At 34.6% G+C, this 15866-nt stretch overlaps 2 protein-coding genes across 2 annotated transcripts; both read left to right on the top strand.

Annotated features, from left to right (window-relative positions):
- The first annotated feature begins 3966 nt into the window (after positions 1 to 3966).
- On the top strand, positions 3967 to 4932 carry LOC143560087 (uncharacterized). Its single transcript, XM_077048473.1, has one exon. It carries the CDS (start codon positions 3967 to 3969, stop codon positions 4930 to 4932), a length of 966 nt encoding a protein of 321 aa, XP_076904588.1.
- A 4097-nt stretch (positions 4933 to 9029) lies between these two features.
- On the top strand, positions 9030 to 13147 carry LOC143560080 (protein CHLORORESPIRATORY REDUCTION 42, chloroplastic). Its single transcript, XM_077048464.1, has 3 exons — positions 9030 to 9188; positions 11116 to 11312; positions 12669 to 13147. Exons 1-3 carry the CDS (start codon positions 9063 to 9065, stop codon positions 12778 to 12780), a joined length of 435 nt encoding a protein of 144 aa, XP_076904579.1. The 5' UTR covers positions 9030 to 9062; the 3' UTR covers positions 12781 to 13147.
- The last annotated feature ends 2719 nt before the right edge of the window (positions 13148 to 15866 follow it).

The following is a 15866-nucleotide window of genomic DNA, read 5'->3' as shown; positions in this document are numbered from 1 at the left end:
ATTTTCTAACGACAATTTGAAAAATGGCGTGAAACTAAATCGCAAATGGTGTGTGCATGGCAAGTGCCCTGCAGGAAATAACTGAGAAGAATCTAAACAGCTGATTGCATATATAGAAAGGTAGTAATAACAAGTTAACAATAATAATAACTATCTGAGTGTTTTTTATTCATTTTAATGAAATGATGTATAGCACTCATGTATAAACTATGTATACTAATATTATGTTAGTATTGTAAATGTTTGGTTCCTAACAACTATATATATTAACTCATTTTTCTTGTCGTCTAATCTTGAATAATTAGAAGCCGGCAAAACAGAAAACATAAATAAATCATGACACTAGAAAAAACGTTCTTGCTTATTAAATATATAATATTGGACTAAATATTGAATACTGAAAATGAAATAAGAAATATTAAAATTAAGTTTAAAAAAATACACTACAAGAAAATGAAGCTAATGCAACCCCATTAAAAAGTTGCATTAGCCCCTAAAAAGGTTGCAATAAGCCTAATGCAACTTTTTATCAAGGACTGCATTAGGTGAAGTTGCATTAGACCTAGCGCAACCTTTTTGTTAGATAATGCAACTTTTTGTTAAAGCATTGCATTTTCTATTCTAATGCAACATTTTTATGATGCAACTTTTTTACGAGCTAATGCAACTTTTTTTATTTTTAAATGCAACTTTTTCAATACACAAATGCAACTTTTTGTATCTCAAATGCAACCTTATCTTAGACTAAAATGCAACCTTTTTTTGCACTATAATTCGACCATTATTATATGCAAATGCAACTCTATAGCTCATCGTGTAAAGTACTAGAGATTTTATTAATAAGAAATAGTATCTCAAAAACATACCAACAAAGTAATAGCATGATTACAATGGATAAATGTACATCGCAAATAACGTATGTCCAATATCAAACTAACAACGTAATTAAAAAAACAAGTTGTCAATCAAAATTATACAAGTAATGAAAACCTCCTACTCATCTCTAAGATCTTGAAGTACTTTAGTAGGAAGCTTTTCCATGATATTTTGCATCGTCGTTTCAAAATTTGCTTGTTGGCGACCAAAATCTTCTAGCATAGCTTCTAGCTAAACTGTTTTTTTTTATTTTGTGGTCCCGTTCAATTTCTTTTCGCAATTCAAGCAATTGTATGTTCTCTTCAACTCCAGACTCTTTAATTCCCATTAGGCTTAATGTAACCCTTGCTTGTGAGTCTTTTCTGTAATACACAAATATAGCTATGATTAAAATAAAACAGATCTCAAGAGGTTCAAAGGGTCAGACCTGTAGAGCATGATAGCATAGATGCTATTAGGTATATGCTCTGCTCTCATAGAGCCGAACCTTATAACATGTGACCTTTTATTTACGTCTCAAATCAGCACTTGACATTAGCTAAATTAATTAAACCAAGATAACTTTCAAGTAGTTTAAGAAAAAATGGTGAGTACTAATTCAACCCTTCAGACTTTTCACGTATAATAAAATATGATGTTAGTATAATAAAGTTGGATATTATTTGGAGCAACTATAACTAGATATCTTTTTGAACGGACTATAACTAGATATTAACCATGGGAGAATTAACTAACAACAACATACTAAAGAAACATTTTAGCAAACCTGTTTTCAATAAGCTAACTAGTACACTCCCTGACTACTGGCCAAAGGGCAATGCGAGATATACCAAGTGATAGCATCCTTTTCTTTTAAATCGTCTTTCTTGACGTCTTTTCCATTCTACCCCGAGCTTCTGTATGTATCACCTCCTACTAGACATTTGAATGGCATGTTTAGATGATTCCCCTTTCTGGTAAACATTCTTTGTTCACTATTTCAAGCACAAAAGGATAGGAAAATCATATGGTGTATTTAAAACTTGAAATTACTAACTTGATATACTACCTCTGTGTATTGGCACAATTGATGTCTCTTGTACAATGAATCTATGTAAAACAACACAACAAAAGCATGTATGCAACATAAGCAAATATTGTACTATAATAAACACAGTGAGGCATATGATGAAAAACACCTTGTTTTAAGAAATCACAATGATTAAAAAAAAGCAAATAATCCAGATATAATAACTAGTCCTATAATTCTATAAAAAAACAAATATATTAACTAGACATTAAGACCAATAACAATCATTAGAAAGTTCCATTTTTCCAATCTAAATTATCAGTTAATATACCAACTATAGTATTGACGGAAAGCATGAATCGATCACAAATGAAAATAGACCTACTAACCAACGCCCACGTCGTCTCTGGTTCGCGGCCAAACACCATCACAGCGTACCAACTTAGGACTGAAGAAGAAGAAGAATACGAATGGCCGAGTGGGGTAGAGAGGATTTACGCTTAGGAGAAGAAACCGATTTACGGTTAAGCGGGATTTGGCAATATATTGGGAAGGAGATGGAACCGTCTTGAGTTTATGAAAATTGATATACTTGGTAGTTTGATAGGAAAATTATAAAATCAGATAAAATTATAAATTATAAATAAAATATTTTATAATTTGATAGTTTGATAGGTAAATTATAAATATAGATAAAATTAGTATTTTAGATTAAGAAATTAAAATTAAAATTAATTACTTTTATATTTATTAATATATTAAAATATGTTAAAAACATAAGTGTTTACGTGAAAAACAATCTAAAAATTAATATAAAATATGTTTTTTATAACAATTAGTGATTTCAGATAGAAATAAAAAGTACTTACTTTTAACTTTTAACAACTTATAAAATAGACAATAGGTTGCAAAAGTCACGTGTTCATATTTACGTCATTGTAAAGTTCGCGACCTTTTAAATAAAATGTTGCAGTTTTAATAATATTTGTAACTTTTTATAAAAAATGTTGCATTAGATATACTAATGCAACCTTTCTGTTAAACGAAGTTACATTAAAGTCAAATGCAACACAATTAAAAAGGGTTGCATCTAAAATGTTGCATTAGCCTCATTTTCTAGTAGTGATATAAACAAAATTATATTATACAAGTATTCTAGATTGAAATAAACATGTCTATCCGACTAGTCATTATTGTGGACCACAAGTAATTAATAGAAAATACACCAATTTACACATAAAATACATAAAACAGGTTTAGATATTTTGAAATTTATTTTGTAATCAGTAAATGCACGCGCCAGAGTTTTATATAATTTAACAATCATAAAACGAACAACTGCACCGATTTTAATAATACCAACACTGGTATCTTTTTTATAAAAGATACCGACGCTTGTTTTGCATTGATTGATCGTATACCAATACTTGTCCCGACAATACCAACATCGGCGCCTATTTTGTTCACATGTATCGATTTGGTCTGTCACGGTACTAGTACAGTAACATGAAAATTCGTTTACAGAACACACAATCCCGCTAATATCTTGCTAATCATCAAAAGACATGATCCTGCTAATTAATAAATACCTTGTTAACTAACATAAAGATGTAAATCATAATAACTCTAGTTAAGCACACCCTTACCCTAAAAACACGTGAAATCAACATTTAGACTTCTTTTAAAAAGATGTAGAAGATTCGTTATTACTAATCTTTGAATCCACAAAGAATATACTTATAAGTTGCCATTTGGTTCACGTATACATGTTTGCAACCACTAAAAGTAGAAATAAAATTCAGTAAATTGAATTTTCTTCCATTAATTTTGCAGTTATCAACGACTAAACACCAAGAGTATTCATACCCCGACAAAGATTTATCAACACAAAGGCTGCCCATAAGACATGCCAAACGTTGTTCCAGAAGACACTCATAGACGGCAACTTAGACCAACCATCATACATATTAATCCCACCTACCCTACCCCACACACATCCTTCATATAACAAACAACCTAGTGTACGTATGTTCTTAACTTGTATGTTCATGTTCTTAACTCATTAGAACAACAACAACATCATGGAGGTTGCTTCACCCGTACATCCTAACGATTTCGACTTCACCGCATCCGCATACGCGTCCGCACCATCCACTCCAAGGTTCATGGGAGACTACCACTTCAGTGCACCCACCAGTCCCACAAGAATCCCTGACTTATACTCTCAATTCGAAGAACTCCTTATATCCGAATCCGAAGACACGAACCGGACTAATTACTGCCTTGCCGCCGTCCCCTTCGCATGGGAAGAAAAACCCGGTGTCCCTAAATCAGTTAGTAATGTATATGACCGTGATTTCGCTTTTGATGTGAGCGGTGAACTCCATCGTGACTCGTCTGTCTCGGCCGAAGATATATTCCACGGTGGCGTGATCAAACAACATGAACAGCCACCAATAACACCACCATGTTCAGCCGCAAACAAAGTTAGAGAAAGAGGAAGAGAAAGAACCCCTAATTCGGGGTTATCTTCTTCAAGAAGTAGAAGAACGCGTTCACTTCCACCCTTCAGAGGGTCGGAATTAAAATCAGCAGCAACAACAACAACAACGACAACAGCAGCATCACAAGAGGCTTCATCTAGTACAACTCTTTCAGTTTTCGGGTCGAAAAAGTGGAGTTTTAAGGATCTTTTCTTATTCAGGAGTGCTTCGGATGGTAGAGCTATGGCTAAAGACCCTTTCAAGAAATATTCATCTATTTTTAGAAAGCATGATGAGGATTTAAGAAACTCGAGCTTACGTCACCTGTCCGGATCTGGATCAGGATCCGGATCGGGGTCTGGGTCTTCGAAGAGAAGACCAGTGCCGAGGGTGTCGGCTCATGAGTTGCATTATACTGTGAACCGGGCGGTTTCGATTGATATGAAGAAGCAAACTTTCTTGCCATACAAGCAAGGGATTTTGGGAAGATTGGCGTTTAATCCAACGGTTCATGCACTTTCAAATGGTTTTGGGCATTCTCATAATTATTTAGAGATGGATTAGGGTTTGGTTTGTTGTTGTACAAGAAAGGTGTTAGTAAATTCGTTTGTTGTTTTTGGTTGTTGTGATCAAGAGATCCGTTTGTTAATTTGCTTATAGATGTGTTAAACATATATTATGTAATCATGAAACAAATGTTCATATACAATTTTTACTTATTATTATTTGTATGATAAAAATAATCTTCTTGTTCACTTGTTGTGGTTGGTTAAAGATTAAGTATACGGAGGGGTAACAAAAACCGGTTTTAGTTAGTAACCGAAAACTTAAACCGATCATAACCAGACTTGACAAGCAAATTAATAAACCGGTTTTAAGTTTTAGCGTGAACCCTAGGTTTAAAAGTTGAAAGCTGAAACCGAGTTCTAACCTTATGTGAAACTGGTCAAACATGGTACTTTAATTAACCGGAACCGGCTTCACACACAAACTAGTTTTGACTTTTGTTGACTACGTCGGTAAAATTCGTGTCAATCAATAAGTGGATATGGATCAACCAAAATAAAATAAAACATCTAGAATTATCGATGTGTTGATGATGTCATTAATCATCCTAAGAAAATAAAATAAAACAAAACATGTTCCATCATCTTATTAATTAATCTAGGTTTGCAAAGAGAACAAGAAACGATACACGTTCATGACAACGACAAGATATTTAAAATAACTATCCAAATAATAGTTAAATGATTTTGAGAGTAACTTTGTAAATTTTTCAAAACCATCCAAGAGTAATATTGTTTTTTTCTATATCACCTAATTCTAAGAAAGTTCCTATTTAAACGCATATGCTTGGATTATTCTAAGAAAACACTTTATATAGTAACAAAAAGAAAAAAAATGAAAAAAGTAAAAGGTGGCAACTAAGTGATAAAAGGTTGTTTGAAAAAAGAACCGTTAAATATATTGTTTAATCAAAAACACATTTTTTTAAAATTGTCTGTTGAAATATCAAATTATGTGTGTATATATAGAGTATTTTAATTATATATTAATTTAACTTATCTAGTAAAAAACCTTTTTTTATAAATATGTTTGTTAGTCAAACCGAACCTAGCAATTTCTACCCAAATTAATTAATGATTTTAATTCAATCAAATGTGACCCGTTATTAACCCATCAGATCATCAATCTTACAACTTCCAAAAAAAATATCAAACAAATATAATAGACAAGAAAGAAAATGCTTAAAATACTAGGCCGTCACGATTGATTTTTTTTGTTTTTTTTTTTTGAATTTTGTTTTTGTGGACCAAATTTGCATATTAAATAAAACAAGGAAATTAAGGACTTGTGCATGAATACAAATGTAGGGGGCCTAGCACATAAGACAACCAGTTGATTAGTTGAATACTTACAATTTAAAAAATATAATAAATAACAAGTGGTTTATATGAAAAGGGGTACGTGGTCTAGTCGAACTAAATGTGCCATGATCAATTAGATGTTCCTAGGGCTACGGTTAACAAAGCTCATTGTAAATACGAGTTTACAAAGACTCACTGATAATGATAATTACTAAATGATGATAAGCAAATGTTTTTAAAATTAAACCGGATCGGTCAAAAGAACCCGTTGAACCAATTATGAACAGAAGGAGTGGTCGGACCATATTCCAAAATTTTATATTGTATTCAAGAATCTTATTTAATGATATATTTACCAAGGATTTGGATCAAATACAAATGAAATTAACGTGTTAAACGTGAGAATCAAGTAGTATAAATATATATACAAACAAGTAAAGTAATTATGTAATTAGAGTAATTATGTAATTACTCTACTTGTATATATAATTAATCTACTTGATTCTCACATTTAGCACGTTAATTTCATTTGTACGTTAATTTTCCCCATTTACTGATTCAGACATCATATTTTGTTTATTTAAGGTTTAATATTTTTATGACATTGTGAATCACACTGAAATAAATAAAACAGTTTCATTGTTTGTTTTAAGTTATTATCACATAGTCAACTTTTTTAGATCGTGACGGTCGGCTTAGTAACCATTAAGATTATAAAAACATTTTATTAATTAATAAAATATAAAATCTGATGTGTTACTTGAACATGAAGCATGTACCTTTTGCTTCATGATACAACCAAATTGTTTCAATATCCATATAATATTTACAACACGTTTTGGTAAGATATGTAAAGAAATTTAGTAAACCCAATCGCTCTAATGCAGCTGAAGAAAATGGTTACTTCATGTCAAAGCTTGGTGGGCTGGAAATACAAGGCTTTATGTTCACTCCTCGAGTAAGCCCAAAAGTCTTAGGCCCCTTAGTAAGAGAGAAATGAAGCAAAGGGTAAATCTAGTTTCTAGTATAGGTCAATTTATTATTTAGGTTATTTATGAAAAAAAAATCGATTAATCAAACCGAAACAAAGCTAATCAATAAAGCCAATCCAAAATAACCGACAGTTTGGTTATGTTTTTCTAAGTTACAATAAAACTGAACCGCTGGGAATTTATAAACCATACTTGTTTGAATGTTTGTTATTGTATTGATACTCAAAACTCATTGTTTTGGGGAAAAAAATTTTGTTCCAAATTAATTAACATGCAGTTAAAAAATTCCCTCGTCCAAGATTTCAAGCGAAAATGTAAAATTGAGAGCATATCCATAACCAAACCAAACCCGTACATACATCCAAAAACAAATAACTAAAAACTGATCGGCATTTTAAATAGAAAATTTCGGGTTTTTGTTTGGTTTAACTGTTTAAGCACAAAAACGGCTCATACACACTTTTACTTTGGATCATTAGTGACATGGCATTTTGTCATGAAAAGCCCAAGTCAAATTATCATATGGAGCGTGTCCTTGTTGAGCAAAACTTGCTAAATTTAGGCACATGTTGGCATAATGACCATCATTCCTAAAAAGCTGACGATGAGGCGAAGAAGACCACAACCCTGTCCACCGAAGTTGCCACATATGCTAAAAGAGTCGAACTCCATGACCTTGAGAATGATTAGGATGGCGGGATTGATGGGATTTGAATGCAACTACAAGAGTTGTCGAACCATGTAGAGATCGAGAGAGACCAACTCATGACTTTAAGCTTGACAGAAAAGTTCATAGAAGGAAGGTTGAGGTTGAACAACCCGATGTGCAATAAAGAAAGTCTCAAAGAACATACCAAGACCACAAAGGAACCTGTGGCATTAGTCCATGCCAACAACTGGTTGACAAATAGTAGAGAGTTAATAGCAAATCGCAAACCATTTTGAACTTGAGACCATAGTCAGTGACAAAGGAGTGTCGTTTTTGAAGTTGATGTAAGGAGTCACGAAGATTTTGCACGCGCTCCACATAGTAGTGATTGTAAGCTACCTCGAGTTTGCGCCATATGCGATGCGAGGACTAAAGCAAAACAAAGACCTGTTGGCCTACCTCGCAGCAACTAGTGTAGGTTTTGGATAGGGATGGTAATGAAACCCGAAACTCGAAATAAATGGGACGGGTAATACCCGACCCATTAGGGTTCGGGACGGGTTTGGGATTTCTAATATACCCGATTACCCGACCCGATTTCCCGATAACATAAACTCATTTACCCGATTATATACTCGATGTACCCGAGATAACTTATTATATTATATAATATACTATATTCCAAATATATTATTTGTCGGAACTTGTTTATGTCAATTATTTGAGACGTTTTATCTTTATGGTAACCATCTTTATAATCGATTAGTTATATTTTGTCAAAACCCGGTAGAAACCTAGCGGGTTTTGAGCCGGGTATACCCGACGTGTATATTATCAAAACCCGATAAGAAACCCGAAACCCGATGGGAAAACCCGAAACCCGACGGGTAATTCCCCGATTAAAACCCGACGGGTTTGAGACGGATTTGGGATGGATTTTAATAACCAGGTATGGGTTTGGGAATACATAAACCCGACCCATTGCCATCCCTAGTTTTGGATGGCAGTTGAATGGGGCCATAAACATATCCAATTAAACAAGTTAGTTAACATTAACATTGCAAGTATAGCGTTTAATATGTAATATTCCAAAACCTCAAGGACTTAATAAGCAAAATCAACCACAACTTCAGCTAACCGCTCAATTTCCATTCTCTCATCGAAAACCATACATATCCTTCATCAATGGCTTCTGCTGCTTCATCTCTTCATGTTTCAGTAACCGTAACGCTATCTTCATATTCCAACGGCAAACAACTCTTTCCCTTGAGACATATCTCCTCGACAATTGGATTTTCCGACAAAAAGAAGGTGCTCATTCTGATTGTTTTTGGTTTTGTTTGCGGTATATATATATATACTACTAGCTTTTGAACCCGTGTATTACACTATTATATGCATTTATCAAATGACCGAAACTTAGGTATTTAATCATACGTAGTTTAGGGATTTTGTTTTGAATTTATAGATAAATTTTAACATTATCACACACACTTCAATTGTTACATATTTATATTTTATATTTTCTTAAGATTGAAATAATGTTTTAAGATGACATGAAATCAGTTATTGGTACATAAATATATTAAAGATGTTTTGTATGATCAATACGAATGTAAGTTAAATAGTGTTTTACAAATTGTAAGTATTTATTCAACGAAATTTGAAGTACACACAACTAAATATCTGTAATAAACATATGTCACTAATTATTATATGATAATGGTTCGTGTATCATTATTTAACTAATTTAATAATTCACTGTTTGATTTTAAACTTATTATAGATGTTCAATGGTTTGTATGTTTTTTTAAAAATTGTGGTCAAGCTTTCTATATCTAATAGTCAAATATGTTATAAATTGGTAAAAGTTATTGTGATTTAAATTACATTAAATACCTTTTCTTTATATGGGTTACAACTAGTGGGACGGTCATACCTGTTAAACCCATGATCCATGGTTAGCATGGATTAAGAAGAGTGAAGATTATAAAATAGAAGGAAAATTAAAGGTAACATTGAATGTGGTTAGGACACATCATCATTATTATTTTTGTTTATCAGTATAGGTAGATTACCTCAACAATTGTGGCCTTTATCTGCATTCATACTAATAATGGATTGTTGGGTATAATGTTTTTTGAATCATTGATTTGAATGCTTGACTGATTGGGTTTTGTCCAACTACAACCTCAGGTCACATCATCTTTACACTTCAAAGCAATATCTTATGAATGCGATATTATAAACGATTAGCTGTTAATGTTATTTCGCGTGGTGACCTTAATAATATTCAAACTAGACATGTAACAAATTAGGACAATCAACTAAAGACACGTAAGCTGGTTGGTTAGGCATCATTTATGCTGAAACTAAAATCTTTGCAAAGCTAACGTGACAGAACCTTTATCTGACACATGTTGCAAAGATTCTGCCATGTCAGCTTTGCAAGGATTTAGTGTTGGCCCAAATGGCGCCTAACCAACTTATGTGCATGTATTTGATTGGCCATGACTAGTTTTATAAAGTGGTTTTTCAGTGTTTTTTTTTTTTTTGAGAATTTTTTGGCCAACATACCTATTTTAGAAATCTTCCCGCTAAAAATGGTGGGTTGTTATTCCGGCTTGATTGATGTTAAATAATGCTTGGTTGTTATGACTATATGAAGCAAAAGAAAAGAGAATTATCTTGACGAGTCTGAAACTGGGGGCTCTAGATGATAAAATTTAGGTTTGACAGTTGCCATATGGTTTAGCCCATTGAGACGTTTCCGTCCATTTCCTGTCGACCCTGTAACTCTAGACATAGTTCATGTTATGCCATTTTAAGTTGGGCTGTTTTTTAGCCTATTTGCCTCTGTTCAGTTGGTTGAGTATATATGTCTGTGCTAGCTCTTGTATCAGTATAGCCCTCTTGAAGCTACATGATTTGCATAATTTCACTGTTTGATGTTGGCCACTTGCCTAATTGGGTGCACATACTTTTCTTTGTCTGTATTTGCACTGCACTTAGTACATTAGATCAAATCTTAGTTTGGTTTTATTGTGTGCTCACTTAAACTATTAGATGGAAACAACCTTCTGTATCGTCTATAAGGTGCATTCTAATGGATCTTTGGAAGTTTAGCAGTAAATATATGTTTAGCTAAGTGCATAAGCTTTATTAATCTCTTCAACACCTTAGAAAAGATTTATCATTTATCATAGTTTTGTTAATTATTTTATGCTTTCTTAAATAGTGGCAGGGCATCCGAAATAATCAGAGTTGTGTTGGTAGAATTATGTGTGAATCAAAAGAGTCATCAAATGTTTCCGATTCGCTACAAATAGGGTCACCAATTATCATAGTTGAAGCTCCTAAAATGCTGAAGACAGCAGCTTCTGTTCCTTGCCTTAGGGTTAATTCTGGTTTAGTCAAAGCCGGTGATGTTGGCAGGTAACCTTTCTCCCTTTCTTGCACACATCCTAATCTTATTATACAGTTTTGACCTTTTCATTAGGCACCACATGAGTGATAATCCCTATTTTTTTTAATAAGGAACTGCAAAAGAAATAAATAAGCCTTGTTGTAACCTCAAGAGACATACATAATTGTATATGCATATAATATTTAGTATAACAAGTTAATTTTAAAAGAACTACAAGCAACATGTACAATTTGTAACTCTAGAGACATACTATCTATATATGCTTTTAGTATCTAATGTAACAAGTTAATTTTAAAGAACTACAGGCAGCATATACAATCTGTAACTTTAGAGGCATACTTAAATGCATATGCATATAATATTAATATAACAAGTTAATTTTTCAAGAAAGTATATATATAATATAACGAGCGTGCTCGGGTGGTCAGGAAGTTTTCCGTAAGGTTTCCTCCTGGGGAGGTGAGGAGGTCCTCAGTTCGATTCTCACAAGTGTAGGCTAGTTACTGGGGTAGAACACCACTCCAAGAGGATTCGAATTCGGTTAGGCGCGGTTGTTGTAGAAGCTCTCGTTCGGGACTTGCCAGCCGAACTAACGCCATTAAAAATAAAAAGTTTTTGATTGAACTTCAACCGGTCAATTCTATAGGAAAAAATGATTTTTTTTTTCTTTTAAAAGGTATTATATAAATTATAAACTTATTTGATATATTCATTCTGAAACGATAAAATAATTATAACTTATGATGGAAAGTCATTGATATATATTTGATTACAATTATATATGTTGGGACTTGGGAGATATTTTTGTATTCAGAGGTGAACAAATGCATTCTAATTACAGTACTCTTCTAATTATTTTATGAACATAAATGTACAAGAATATATATTTAAGACTGAAGAGGGACAATCCAACCCAAACAAAACCGTAGGGCCCATTGGGCCAAACAATTGCTATTTGTAGAGGTGCAAAAAAAAACTGGTTCCGGACCTGACCCAGTGGTTCCGGGCCCTACCCGCGGGTACGGACCTGGCTTTGGGTTTTCCCTGGACCTGGTGGAACTGGTTCCACCAATACCCGGTCAAAACCCGACCTGAAACCCGAAAAAATCCCGGAAAACCCGGTCAAATACCTGACTATACCCGGAACCAATTCCTACCCGACCTGGTTTTGACTTTTGTTGACCATACCCGGAACCGGTTCCTGAAAACACTCGGTTTGTGCACCTCTAGCTATTTGTAATCTAACAATCTTTAATGACGTTATCTTATTTAATGAAACCTTGTACACAACATATTTCAAGTTATTTCAACAATCTTATAATTTGACTTAGATTAAAACCTCAACGATAAACATACACGTGCAGGATTATGTCAAGAAAACCCAAGGATGTATGGGCGGTTCGTTTGACAATCGGCACTTACCTCATAGATGGAAAGTACTTCAAACCCTTACAGTTAGACGCAGATAACAACTAATCATTTATTTTGTAAATATCTCATTATGTATACATTAATCATACACCACATCATGTTGCCAGATTCCCAATTTGTATAACATTATTAAAACCAATAGCACTAGACTAGTTTAAAAAGCATGTAACGCCTAACTTCTTAAAAAGCAATAGCAAGCACATGGAGTTGGACCCATCCTAGATTATCTTGTTTCATCTAATCTTATAAGAAAAACAAAATACTTTCTTAGATTCCGCCCAAAATCCAAGTCGGGTCACTTTTATCTTCGGTATATTAATATAGTATTCGAGCTCGATTCTTGTAAAATAGATAAATAAAGTTTATTTTAAAGTCTTAAACTGAACTCAAATTATTAATCATCATATGGCATCTAGCTTGAAACTATCTTGTAATCAAGTTAAGAGCCCCACATACATAATGATTCATATGATCGGTGTAAAAAGTCGTATACGGGACCATCTGCAATGTAATCTGATAGTCATATATGCTTTATATCTTTATATTTATAATTGAAGTGGCCCGCTTTCTTTCAAAGGTTGTACTGCCTTCCTGCCATGTTAGGCTAAGGGGTGTGGGGGGCTTTAATGGGACCTCCAACCAATAATATTATGACGTGTGGCAGAGAGAGAAACTGGATAAGGGGGGTGTTGGAGCCCCCGTTGGAGCCCCTGGCCCTGGTGTGGAGGGGCTCCAGCAGGGGCTCCAGCGAATTTTTTTTTATTTTTTTATAAATATATTCAAACAACGTATTATTAAAAAAACTCATAAATTATTAAAAAAAAAACACACATTAATAAAAAAAAACACATTAATATCTAAAAATAAAATAAAAATTAAAGTACTAAAAAAAACATTCTTCTTATTCTTCGGCTTAGTCTTCTTCGATCAACCTCTTTCGGATACGTTCCTTTTGCTTTTCCATTAGCATTTGATCGACCGGATTTAGGTTACTGAAGTCTCTAGTAAGAAAGTCCAAATCTCTCATTCGACTTTTTTCCTTTTTGTCATTAGAGACCACCTCCATGGTTTTGTTGAATTTATTGAGGGATTCAACAAGATTGGCGATGTTTACGGCTTCCCCCTCAGCCGGTTTTTTCCCCTTGGCGTCCCTTCCCAATAGCCGCCTCCTCGGCGGTGAAGACGTTTCCTCCTCCGCAATGTTTAGGTCGAATCCAACGCGGCATCCGACCCGGTTGAAGTGCTATACGCTCTAGACGAACTAGTTTTAGTCCGTTTCGGCCGTACTTCCGCATCAACGTCCGGCGCCACCAGCTCAACCCACTTGGAACACCTTTTCAACCTCTCCCACAACTTTAAATCGTCCCACGTCTTCACCATCCCATACCTCCGCAAACACTCATGCTTCCACTCTTCGACCGTGAAATTGTAAACCGCCAAATCATCACTGCCACTTGGTCTCATACGACCGCTGTTCCTGTTGAAAAGATTAGTAAACAAGCCGACAAATTTTCTGATTTCGGACCACCGACCCGAAATCATATCGGCGTTCCGCTCTGTACTCCCAACGAGCATGTAGAACGTCTCCCTAACCTTTGTCCAAAAAATCTTGTTCTTTTGGTAGTCGGCTGCAAAATGAATAAATAAATTAGATTTCCATTTAACTTTTTTATTTAACTTTTTTATTAAAAATCATTTTTAAAAACGTTAAAACAATTACCGCAACGCCGATCCTCAGAAATGACTATCCAAGCCCGACACAAGGCTTCCTTCTCATCCGATGATCACGGAGTGGCTTTCCGTTTCGTCCTCGGAGTCGAAGCCGGTCCCGACCCGTCCGTTGCAAGTTGTTTTTTCCAGTGGACGCGTCTTTTTGGTCCCGTAGCTTCACCGTGTGATTCTTGTGTCTCCGGAACAACAAAGTTAGGAGACGGTTGTGTGTTGGATGGTTGAAAGCCGGATGATTCTTGCGGCTCCGAATAAAACATCGGTTGGTGCGGTGACGACCATAAATCGTCGTCAATATAATCTGAATCAAGGTTTGGGTACCAATTTCCAGCCATTTTTTTTAAAAAAAGTTGAGAAGATGAATTGATTTTGGGTGAAGGTTTGAAGTTGTGGTATAAAAATAGAATGAAATGGGGTATTATATAGGAAATTTTTTTTTTTTAATTTAATAAGAGCCCAACGGCTCTTTTTCTAAAATTCAACAAGCTCCTCTCTCTCTTCTCCCGCTAACAGGCTCACGCCTGCATGTCTTTTCGCGCTAGCGCCCCGGTTAGCGCCCCGGTGGTGTGGTGTTAGCGCCTAGGGGTGCGAGCGGAGGGGCTCTAGCGCCCCCGTTGAAGCCCCACACCCCTCAGCCTAATAAATAATAAAGTCAATAACGGTCCACGCGGAACATGTGGGGGAGATCAACTGCGGCCTGATTGAAAGATTTGGACCCCACTGATTTGGACATATCTTGCGTCTTATATCCATTTTGTCGGAGTGGGTGGTGTACGGTGGACACTTATGCATCGTACGTTGAATTTACTAATCTATAGCTTACATTTGTCGGTGAGTTTAGATTGCACCCCTAATGTTTATATATATTGACTCAAAAGGCTGATCTTGTTTGGTTTATTAACAACTGATCCTTCAAGTTTTAACTTGATCTACTATTGGCACTTCTATCCATAGTCAGGTTTGTAATTATTGGATTTAACATGAGCAAAAATCGCAAGAAAAATCGAGACGGTGGAATTCTGCTACTTTATGATATGAAGTTTCGAAAGTAAATGCAATTTCGTAAATCAATGACGGATGATAGCCTGACAAGGGTGTGCATAGGGGCAAATCTTATATGGTGGCTTCCCTCTCACGTTTTCATCAAAATTTCGCCACTGGGCATGCGTGAGTTGATTTGTGCACAAGCGGAATCAAAAACAGAAAAATTTGGTATTTTAGTTAAAACTATTTTTCTCCAATTTGGTTTCGTTTTGTTTTATAATTATGGATTGAAAATTTTTGACCAAGATAAATGGTGGTTGTTAATTACAAGAGACTATGAAGCTCCGAATACATATAAGATAAATGAAACCAAATCTCATTAACACTCAAGGCTAGCCCTAATACCTAATGTTAGCCTA

This window comes from Bidens hawaiensis, unplaced genomic scaffold (assembly GCF_021521415.1).
Source record: "Bidens hawaiensis isolate Kalapana, Puna unplaced genomic scaffold, B.hawaiensis_p1.1 tig00020220_1, whole genome shotgun sequence".
Lineage (NCBI taxonomy): Eukaryota > Viridiplantae > Streptophyta > Magnoliopsida > Asterales > Asteraceae > Bidens > Bidens hawaiensis.
Note: the sequence above shows the minus strand (reverse complement) of the source record. Positions and strands in the feature narration are given on the sequence as shown.

Coding starts and splice junctions, on each gene's coding strand:
- LOC143560087 (XM_077048473.1), top strand. CDS start 3,967: ATGGAGGTTGCTTCACCCGTACATCCTAACGATTTCGACTTCACCGCA.
- LOC143560080 (XM_077048464.1), top strand. CDS start 9,063: ATGGCTTCTGCTGCTTCATCTCTTCATGTTTCAGTAACCGTAACGCTA. Junction 9,189..11,115: donor GATTTTCCGACAAAAAGAAG/GTGCTCATTCTG, acceptor TTTCTTAAATAG/TGGCAGGGCATCCGAAATAA. Junction 11,313..12,668: donor AAAGCCGGTGATGTTGGCAG/GTAACCTTTCTC, acceptor ATACACGTGCAG/GATTATGTCAAGAAAACCCA.